The 11750-nt window shown below is 34.9% G+C and overlaps 1 protein-coding gene across 1 annotated transcript in view; it reads left to right on the forward strand.

Annotated features, from left to right (window-relative positions):
• The window catches only part of LOC108283500 (calcium-activated chloride channel regulator 1-like), a 44625-nt gene extending 43242 nt beyond the window's left edge, over positions 1-1383 (forward strand). Inside the window, exon 14 of the mRNA XM_017499863.1 lies at positions 1299-1383. Within this exon, the coding sequence (XP_017355352.1) occupies positions 1299-1360 (62 nt within the window). The 3' untranslated portion in view covers positions 1361-1383. The remainder of the gene's footprint in view (positions 1-1298) is intronic.
• Positions 1384-11750: the final 10367 nt, after the last annotated feature.

Raw genomic sequence — 11750 nt, forward strand, 5'->3', positions numbered from 1 at the left:
ATTAGTTCAACCATTGTGGAAGACAGTGTGGCGATTCCTCAAGGACCTAGAAATAGAAATTCCATTTGACCCAGCAATCCCATTACTGGGTATATATCCAAAGGATTATAAACTGTTCTACTATAAGGACATTTGCACATGTATGTTCATTGCAGCACTGTTTACAATAGCAAAGACCTGGAACCAACCCAAATACCCACCGACGATAGATTGGACAGGGAAAATGTGGCACATATACACCATGGAATATTATGCAGCCATCAAAATCTATGAGTTTGTGTCCTTTGTGGGGACATGGATGAACTTGGAAACCATCATTCTCAGCAAACTGACAGAAGAGCAGAAGATCAAACACCACATGTTCTCACTCATAGGTGGGTGTTGAACAATGAGAACACATGGACACAGGGAGGGGAGCACTACACACTGGGGTCAGTTGGGGGGAAATAGGGGAGGGACGTTGGGGGGTGGGGAGCTGGGGAGAGATAGCAAGGGGAAAGATGCCAGATATAAGTGATGGGGAGGAAGGCAGCAAATCACACTGCCACGTGTGTGCCTATGCAACAATCTTGCATGTCCTTCACATGTATCCCAAAACCTAAAATGTAATAAAATAAATAAATGGGGAAAAAAATCTACATACAAAAATCAGTAACATGTCTATACACCAATAACATTTAAGCTGAGAGCCAAGTAAAGATTGCAACCCCATTTACAATAGCCACAAAAAAATAAAATACCTAGGAATACATCTAAGTGAATAAGTGAAAGATCTCCACAAATAGAACTACAGAACACTGCTGAAAGAACCCATAGATGACACAAACAAATGGAAAACAATTTCATGCTCATGGATTGGAAGAATCAATATTGCTAAAATGGCCATACTTCCCAAAGCAACCTACAGATTGAATGCTATTGCTATCAAATTACCAACATCAACTTTCACAGAAGTGAAAAACACTTCTAAAATTCATATGGTACCAAAAAAAGTGAAAGAAAAATATTAGTAACTCAACAAATAAATGGGCATAGCAGACATTCAATTTCAGAGAGAAGGGAAATTAAAAGGTCAATTTTCTAAAGAAATGAGTCTTAGTCTTGAAGATAATTAGAAACGTAGGTTTTCTTTTAAAAGTATAAGTAGATAGTATTTCCACCCAATAATAATGTCAATCAAGTTTTGGTGAAAATGAGAGGAAATAGGGACTTTCTCTTGGAGACAACTTGGTTGTATTTGATAAAGTTAAAAATATGCACACTACTTACAGATATATCCATATGTATTTGTGTTTCAGGATATGTGAAGAAAGACATTCACTATAGCATGTTTTTAAGAGTGAAGACTAGAAAAATCTAAGCATCCAGCAATAAGGAAATGGACAAATAAAATGTTGCATATTCATGTGATGGACTTCTATAAAACAGCTAAGATAAATGAATTCTATCTAATCTATATTAAACAGATTTCAAATATATAATACTGTGTAAAAAATCACAAAATGATAAGTACAATATGCTACCATGTACATAAATTACAGCATAAGATATGCTATATTTGTCTGCAAATATAAATAAGTAAAAGTATTTTTAAAACTGTTTGGCTTCCTCCTTTCCTAATTGAATATCCTTTATTTCTTTTTCTTGCCTGATTACTCTAGCTAGAACTTCCAATACTATATTGAAGAGGAGTGGTGAGAGAGGACATCCTTGTCTGGTGCCAGATTTCAAAGGGAATGCTTCCACTTTTTGCTCATTTAGTATGATATTGGCTGTGGCATTGTCATAAATAGCTTTTATTATTTTGAGATCCATTCCGTCAATACCTAGTTTATTGAGAGTTTTTAGTATAAACAGTTGTTGAATTTTGTCAAAGGTCTTCTCTGCATCTATTGAGATAATCATGTGGTTTTTTTCTTTGGTTCTGTGTATGTGGTGAATTACGTTTATAGACTTGCGTATGTTGAACCAGCCTTGCATCCCCGGATGAAGCCTACTTGAATGTGATGTATTAGCTTTTTGATGTGCTGTTGCAATCGGTTTACGAGTATGATATTCAAGATTTTTGCATCTATGTTCATCATGGATATTGGCCTGAAGTTTTCTTTTCTTGTTGAGTCTCTGCCAGGTTTTGGCATCAGGATGATGTTGGTCTCATAAAATGATTTGAGAAGGATTCCCTCTTTTTGGATTGTTTGGAACAGTTTCAGAAGGAGTGGTATCAGCTCCTCTTTGTATGTCTGGCAGAATTTGGCTGTGAACCCATCTGGACCTGGACTTTTTGTGGTTGGTAGGCTATTAATTGCTGCCTCAGCCTCAGCCCTTGTTATTGGTCTATTCAGGGTTTCGACTTCTTCCTGGTTTAGGCTTGAGAGGGTGCAAGTGTCCAGGAATTTATCCATTTCTTCCAGGTTTACTGGTTTATGTGCATAGAGTTGTTTGCAGTAATATCTGATGGTGGTTTGTATTTCTGTGGAATATCCCCTTTATTGTTTCCTTATTGCATCTATTTGAATATTCTATCTTTTCTTTTTATTAATCTGGCTAGTGGACTGTCTATTTTGTTGCTCTTTTCAAAAAACCAGCTCCTGGATTTATAGATGTTTTGAAGATTTTTTGTCTCTATCTCTTTCAGTTCTGCTTTGATCTCAGTTATTTCTTGTCTTCTGCTAGCTTTTGAGTTTTTTTAATCTTGCTCCTGTACCTCTTTCCATTTTGACGATAGGCTGTCGATTTTAGATCTTTCCTTGCTTCTCATGTGGGCGTTTATTGCTATATATTTTCCTCTAGACACTGCTTTAAATGGGGGAAACTAGGGGAGGGACAGCGGGGAGTGGAGAGTTGGGGAGAGATAACATGGGGAGAAATGCCAGATATAGGCGATGGGGAGGAAGGCGGCAAACCACATTGCCATGTATGTACCTATGCAACAATACTACATGTTCTTCACATGTACCCCAAAACCTAAAATGCAATAAAGTATATATTTTTTAAAAAACTGTTTGGGCAGGAAATACATTAAACTATTCCTAGAGGAAGCTTTGAGTGGAGGGCAGAAAGGCGAATGAGACTGGGAATGTTGGTTTAGTTACCTAGATCTGAAGCTTAAACAATCACGTTTTAGCCCTTAAAAAAACTAAGTTATGATTTTAAAAACAGTTATTTCTATATGAGAAGAATATGTTTTGTTACACTATTCTTACACTATTCTTTATATTTTCTGTGTTTTTTAAATGTCTTAAAGTTTAAAAGAAAAACGTATTTCATTCCAGCCCCACTGAATAAATTTACAAACATTTTCAAAATCTAAACTTGAATTAGGGACACTAGCTATTGTGCCCACATATCTCAATGCAGTTCTCAATATTGTTTAGTAAAAATGGGGAAAATAACCTATGATAGGACTCTAACAAGCGTAGTGTATACTTACTTTAGGAGGCAGATGCTTGAGCAAATTGTAATATGATTTGAGCTGTACTTTTAGGACAGTTCATCTTGAAAACTTGTGAAAGGAAAGTGAAATGGAGAGATAATTTTTGAGGCTATTAAAGGAGTCTAGGTAAGAAGTAATGTGTTAGCATTAATAAATGATAAGAAGTAATAAACATGGAAGGAAAGAGTGAATCTATTTTCTCTCTCAACCTCCTTTACTATCATATCAAAGCACCAGTTACTTTAAAAATGTTGATTAAGTGCAAGATATATTATCTTAATTCTTAACTCTTCAATTGAAAAGTTCTCATTAATTTTGAGAATTAAACAACTAGTCTTTATAAACTGTCCATAGGTAAATTTTAAGCCATTCAAGTATGAATTTGACATTACTCTTTTGTATATTCATCTACCATGACCAAAATATGAGAGGTTTGTAACCCATAGTACTTACAAAATTAATATCTTTTGCTCTTAGATTTAGACATCTTTAACAAAACGCTTTTTAAAGCAAGATAATTGAACTATAACTTAACGCGTGCCAGTCAGTGTAGTGGCATTTTCTGTATATTTTTTATTTAATCTTTACTTCAGCATAGCAAGGTTGGCATTGTATTTTATCCCTCAATTAACTGGGACCTGAGGCTCAGAGATGTGAAATATCTTGTCCAAGTTCAGACTAAAGCTAGTAAATGGTGATGCTGAGATACAAACCAAGATCTAATTCCCAATCGCATGCTCTTTCCACACCAATCTAATATCTTTCACTAACCAACAAATTTATCTAATAAACGAAATTAGGGATACTAGCTATTGTGCCCACATATGTCAATGCAGTTCTCAATACTGTATAGTAAAAATAGGGGAAAAATCTATGATAGGACTCTACCAAGAGTAGTGTATACTTACTTTAGGAGGCAGATGCTTGAGCAAATTGTAATACGATTTGAGCAAGTTCCAAAAAGTTCCAAGTGGCATGAATGTTGAAAAGGCTATTGTCATTAAAACATCTTTATTTTTTAAAAATAGCGAGTTATTTTTATTTAAAATGTTTTTATAAATAATTTTGATAGAGTATACTATCTCTTTTAGAGCTTTTATGGTCACCTATTTAGTGCCGGGGGCAATGGCTCACTCCTGTAATCCCAGCACTTTGGGAGGCCAAGGTGGGCAGATCACCTGAAGTCGAGAGTTTTGAGACCAGCCTGACTAACGTGGAGAAACCCTGTCTCTACTAAAAATACAAAATGACCTGGGCACAGTGGCACATCCCTCTAATCCCAGCTACTCGGGAGGCTGAGGCAAGAGAATCACTTGAACCTGGGAGGCAGAGGATGCAGTGAGCCGATATCATGCCATTGCACTCCAGTGACAAGAGCAAATCTGTCTCACAAAAAAAAAAAAAGAGGCAACTTAATTTTTTTTTTAAACCCTAGTTCTCAAAATGAGGTTAATAATACTACTTATCTCACAAGACTGTTTTATTAATGGAGATACTATTACTTACTGTCGTAACTTACTAATGGAGATTAAATGAGATAAAACATATAAAGCATTTAGCAAAGTGTCTGATATATAGTTGGTGTTCAATAAATATTTGCAGTTATTATTTTGTATTCTATTTTATAAGTATTTTGCTATTGAGACAGTGCAAATCTTTTATAAGAAACCCAAAATATCTATAACCTTCTACAGCACAAGAGAATTATATTTTTGGTACTCAATATACAATCATAGAGCATGCACAATCTCCAATTTCAAAGGCATCTACAAAAACATTACCTCTCTTCATCAAATTAACAGTATGTGAATCATCTAACCAGTCAACTAAACACTGGAATCATACACAGTACCTACATTTTATAACAATTAATTTTTTAAGTTAGTCTGACATCTAGTGGAATTATTGTAGTCATTCAAAAGATGTAAAATACATACTTTAAAAAAAAAACTAACAACATTCTATTAAGTAAAAGACCAATATCTAATGTAATCTTTAAAATAAAAAAGGAAAATAAATTTGAGTAGTGTCTATGTGGCAGGTACTCTGCAAAATGCTTCCAAATACATTATCTCACTCATTTGTTCAAAGTAAGTATTTTGCACCTGCTATGTGCGAGGCTTGTATTACATAAAATATTTCTTAAAGTAGATGTGATTTCTGACCTTTTTGAACATATAGATCAGTAGGGATTAATTTATTACACAAATTATTATATAAATGAATATAACTTGTGTTTAGAGAGATGAAGGACTTACTAATTTAGTACAGAGTTTAGGAAGGGCCTCTGAGAAAGTGATGAGCCAACTCCTAAATAATTAGTAGCAAGAGAGATTTAAGGCAGAAGAAATAACATGGGTGAAGGTCCTGAGGTGGGAAAAGGTTTGTTACATAAAGGAATTTAAAGAAGGGCAGTGTGGCTACAGTTGTGAGTAGGGGAGACAGCTGTACCAAATGAGTTTAGGAAGGTAGGTGGCAGTCAGGTTAAGTGGGGCCTTTTGAAAGAGTTGCCCCTATGGGGGATTTATGATTTTACCACTTTATGATACGTATAATAGAAATCATTTGAAGTACAGTCATTCCTCAGTATCCACAGGGGATTGGGTCTAGGACGCCACTCTTCCCCCTCAGATGCTCAAACCCCTTATATAAAATGGCATAGTATTTGCATATAACCTATGAATAGCCTCCTGTAAAGAGATGATGCTTTAAATCATCTCTAGATTACTTATAATACCTAACACAATGTAAATGCTATATAGTTATTATACTGTATTGGTTTTTATTTGTATTGTTTTTTTGTTATGTTGTTGTCTTTAATTATTCTTTTTTTCAAATATTTTCTATCCTTGGTTGGTTGAATCTGTGCTTTCACAGTCCATGAATATGAAGGACCACTTGCAGTTAAACAAGGAGAGATATACAAGATACATGGTTTTAAAAACACTCTAGCTCCTATGCAGAAATTAAATGGAAGAAGATGAGCACGAATGCAGGGAAGAAAATTAGGACCATTTAGGAGAGTATTACAATAGTCGCAACAACAGATGGTTTTGGCTCAGACCATCATGGTTGCTATGAAGATGTATTTTGAAAGTAGATTAATTGAATGTTGGGAGGGAGGGAGGACAAGGCACCAGAGAGCATTGAAAATAGTCCCAGATTTCTATCTTGAACAACTGAGTTGATGGAAGCATTAAGATGAGTAAGAGTGGGAAATAATAGCTTTGAGGATAAGACCAAGTTTTTTTTGTTTTTTTTTTTAAAGACAGAGTCTTTCTCTGTTACCCAGGCTGTTTTGTATTTCTTGTATAGATGGGGTGTTGTCATGTTGCCCAGGCTGGTCTCAAACTCCTGCACTCAAGCAGCCTCCACTGGCCTCAGCCTCCCAAAGTACTGCCATGAGCCACCATGCCTAGCCCAAGCTTTTATTATCAAAGAATAACAGAAACATTTGGTTATTTATATGCAATTTTTTTCACATATAGGAAAACACTATTATACTATTGTCAAGGAACAAGGGCAAATTCTTCACTTCTGAGAGAAAAAAACTGCAGTCTGGAAAGACTGAATCTTGCTGCACATTTTTCATGGTACTCTGAGTAGCTGGCAGCAAAGAGGTCAGTCTAGACAGTCTGTCCTTGTGAAGGTTGTCAAGGCATAACAACGAAGACAATTTCAGTTGTATTGGATTAATCCCAAACCCTGCAAGTTTACTGAGGAGCCCACTGGAATAGACTGTCCTAGAATTGTGTCTATCAAGACTGTTCCATTAGCATCTCCACCTTCATTGACCCAGGACTGCATCATTTCACTCATCAGTATTTCTCAACTCCTCCTTTTGGTCAAAACAAACTCCAAAAGATGCAAATTTTACAATGAAAGGTTTAGTACCTTTTGACTTAATATTATCTACCTGATATCAACTTGAAATAATCATTGTGAAATAATATTTAAGATCTTTAGACTCCATTCATCGATGTAGGTGACTAGACAAGCCAGGACAAACCCTACAGGGCCTATAGGCCAGCTTACAGATTTCTATCTTTATCCTAAGACTAATGATACATCACTAAAGGATTGAAATCAATAGAGTAACTTGATGACAATCTTTATTTTAAATTTTCTTTAAAAATTATATTTATTCGACAATTGGAACATTGCTTTCTGTGTATTTCCTAATATTAAGGAACTGTTATTAATTTTAAGTGTGATGATGATTTTGTGGTTATGTTTAACCAAACAAGAATTCTTGTCTTTTAAAGATTTACATGGAGAAATGTGAATGGATGAAATGAAAAGAAAACTGGGAGTCATCTGTGTATAAATAGATACACATAAATTGAGGCAATTATCTGTTTTAGAGTGAGAAGATTTACAAAATGAATCTTGAGGAACTTTGTCAATTACAGGCCAGAAAGATGGGGATGAGCAAAGAAACCAGACTATCTATTGAGAGGTAGAAGGAAAATCAGAGAAGCGTTGTCATGGAAACCAAAGAAAGAGAGGTTTAAGGAAGGAAATAATGCATACAAAGTTAACACATTAACACAGCACTTGGAATATAGCAAATGTTCAACAAATACTGCATTTATTATGAAGATGATTGAGAAGCAAGTGGTACAGAATATCAAGTGATGGTAAGAGGTCAAGATGGTAATCACTGGTAATCTTGAAGAGAGTAATTTCTATACAGTGGTAGGATAGGAGCAGAAACTTCATTGGAGTGTTTCTAGGGTAAATGGGAGGTCTAGATATTGAGACAATAATTGGAGATAATTTTTTCAAGATGTTTCACTGGCATGGGAAGGAGATAACCAAGAAATAGGCTGAAATAAGTTTGTGATAATAAGTAGAGGCAATATTTGTGTTTATGACAGTTTGAGGGAGGAGGAGTTTAAACGTAGGAGAGACTGAAGTGCCAGTAAATATTCTGTAGAAAGGGAGAAAATGAAAATATAATAAGGAAAAGGGATAAACACATTTGTTTTAAGAAGGTGGGAGACATAGGATCCAGAACATACAGGAAAGGACCGTTCTTCGATGGACAGGAAGACATCTCTTTTATTGTAACAGGAGAGAAGGAGAAATTATATGAGCAGATGTAGGAAAGCTGAAAAGGTTCTGTTTTCATTCTCCCTTACCTGCGAAGACAGTGGAATATTTTCAGTGCACTTTTAGTGTCCAAAGCTGTAGAATTTCCTGTACTTATTGTCTTGTGCAATATTTTATACTATAGATCATTACTTTTTAAAAACTCTCTCCTTTTAAGAACATGTTTCCAGCAGACAAAAAAAGCCTAAAAATAATATAATAAGTGCCCATGTATTCTAGCTTAAAAGATACAAAGAAAGCATCAATTCCATTATATTTCTCTCAAAAATAATCATTATTTTGAATTAGGTGTTTATCATTCCCATCCTTATTTTTATATTTTTATTAATTACGTGTATCATGATATATAATAAACATGAATATGGATATAAGAAATATAAATACATCTTTAAGCAATATAGAATATTAACTGAACTATTTTAGTCTTTCAATGTCTGTCAGTCTGTAAGAGGTAAATTTTTTCAGCCTGAAAAGTGGCATAATTTGGTACTCTTAATTGATAGTTTAGTGAGGCATCAAATTCTAGGTTTGCAAGTCTATTAATTTTTCCTTAGCTCTTTGAGGATACTATTTCCTTAACTTCTGGCTCTTAGTATTATTCTTGAAAAATCTCTTAATGCTTTTTTGCTGACGTAATTATTTCTCTGTAGGTAAACTATCTTTTATATCTGATTTCTTTCTAGATTTTATCTTTGTCATTGTAGCACTACAATTCACTGTTTTCCCAATTTCAATGTGCCTAGGATGTACTTCTTTTTATTTATCCTGTTTAAGATTCTTTGACTTGAAATGGTCTTTCACCAATTTGGGGAAATTATCAACCGTTATCTCATCAAACTTGTCTCTCTTCTATCTTATCTTGCTTTCTAAAAATCTTATTAGATAATGTATTGAAGTTTCTCATTCTATCCTCATTTTTCTTAATCTATATTTTCATTCCCTATTTCTTCATGCTGTCTTCTATATAATTTCCTCAGAACTATCTTGCATTTACTAATCTCCTTTCATCAGTATCTAATATGCTGTTAGTCTATTAAGTTTTCAGTTTAATTTTATTTTAAATATTTAGATGTTCAATTTTCTCTTTAAATTGAATTGTCTTTATTTTTACAGTGTCTTGCTGTTTTCTTCAGGTTTTAATCTTCTTTCACTTTTCATTCTGTGTATCTCCTATTTGAAATCTTATTTATCACAGCTATGCAAATGATGCCAAAGTCTGTATCTTTACCCCAGTGTTCTCTGCCAAGCTTTAATCACATATTTCCAATTGCCTTCTAAACGTTATTAGATGTCTTATGCCTCATGCTGTGAGGTTTATCTGACAACTCAAATAATGTATCCATTCTGTACGATAGCACTCTCCTGGCTTGATACTTGGCAATAGCCAGTGCAGGTTCTCTATGCATGTGAATAGGACTGCATGTCTCTGAGTACAGGAATGGTTTTGTGCTTCTTAGAAGACTTCTGGGTATCTTCAACTCTACTACAACCACTTGAATACCTCCCAAGCTAGACTTTCTTAGATTCAACTTTCCATATTCATTGTCTCATGTATGCTTATGCTTTGACAAAAGGAATTATATTTTATATTGCTGTCCTTCATAGAACTTAGCATAGGGTTTGCTCATAGTAGATGTCTGTTAGCTGATCAGATTGGTGAGCAACTGTTAAGTGGGTCCTTTTAAATTTTTCCTTGGTAACTTAAGAGCTTAAACTTATACCACATAATTTGGTGACATTGTCTACTTACTCCCATACCTCAAAGTATCGGTTAATAACTGATATGTACTTTTCAGGACAAGAAGCTAATTGGTAGTATGAGTCATATTAACCTAAATTCCAACAACGTGGGCCAGCCTGTTATATTACTCTTCCTTTTAGTCTTCATCCCAAGTCACAAGGTAATATCAGTAACTAATGTATAATATAAAATTATCGTCAAGCTTTATTTTAAAGTGGAATGAGTATTCAGTCCTCAAAGTAAAAACATGTGCATAATGGGCAAGAAACTCTTTGAAAGAAAATAGCATTGCCAGTAGCCTCGAACGTTTATTCAGGATTAAAGGGTGTGGTGAACAAAAATTACTCCAGGATCTTAAGTGTAATGGGAAATAAATTATGTCATTTTGAGGTGAGGAGAGGTTTGATTTGTTGGCTAATGTCTATGGGAAGGCATGCAGATTGTGTCAAAGGCTAGGTTGTTTTGTTTTGCTTTGTTTTTCATCTGAAATGTAATGCAGATTGACCCAATTATATGAATGGTTAAACATGAAATACTACATAAAATTAATTAGATTCCTTACACATATTAAACTTGGGGAGAGAAGAGACTGTTTTGTTTTTCTTCTTTTCTCTGCCTTTTATATAATGTATACATTCCTGCTGTAAAATGTACAATTTCATATGGACTCCAGTTCCATCCAGGTTGATGTGAATGCCATTATTTCACTCCCTTTTATGGCTGAGTAGTATTCCATGGTATATATACAACATTTTCTTTTTTTGTTGTTGTTGTTATAATTTAAGTTCTCAGGTACATGAGCAAAATGTGCAGGTTTGTTACATAGGGAAACACATGCCATGGTGGTTTGCTGCACCCACCAACCCGTTACCTACATTAGGTATTTCTCCAAATGTTATCCCTCCCCTTCCCCCTCCCCACTCCCCAACAGGCCCCAGTGTGTGATATTCCCCTCCCTGTGTCCATGTGTACTCATTGTTCAACTCCCACTTATGAGGGAGAATATGCAGTGTTCGGTTTTCTGTTCTTAGGTTAGTTTGCTGGGAATGATGGTTTCCAGCTTCATCCATGTTCCTGCAAAGGACACAAACATCCTTTTTCATGGCTGCATAATATTTCATGCCATATATGTGCCACATTTTCTTTATCCAGTCTATCATTGACAGGAATTTGGGTTGATTCCAAGTCTTTGATATTGTGAACACTGCCACAATAAACATACATGTGCATGTGTCTTTATAATAGAATTAGTTATAATCCTTTGGGTATAAACCCAGTAATGGGATGCTGGGTGATATGGTATTTCTACTTCTAGATCCTTGAGTAATCATCACACTGTCTTCCACAATGGTTGAACTAATCTACACTCCCACCAACAGTGTAAAAGCATTCCTATTTTTCCACATCCTCTCTAGCATCTGTTGTTTTCTGACTTTTGATGATCACCATTCTAACTGGTGT

The sequence above is a fragment of the Cebus imitator genome, unplaced genomic scaffold, assembly GCF_001604975.1.
Source record: "Cebus imitator isolate Cc_AM_T3 unplaced genomic scaffold, Cebus_imitator-1.0 Scaffold261, whole genome shotgun sequence".
NCBI lineage: Eukaryota > Metazoa > Chordata > Mammalia > Primates > Cebidae > Cebus > Cebus imitator.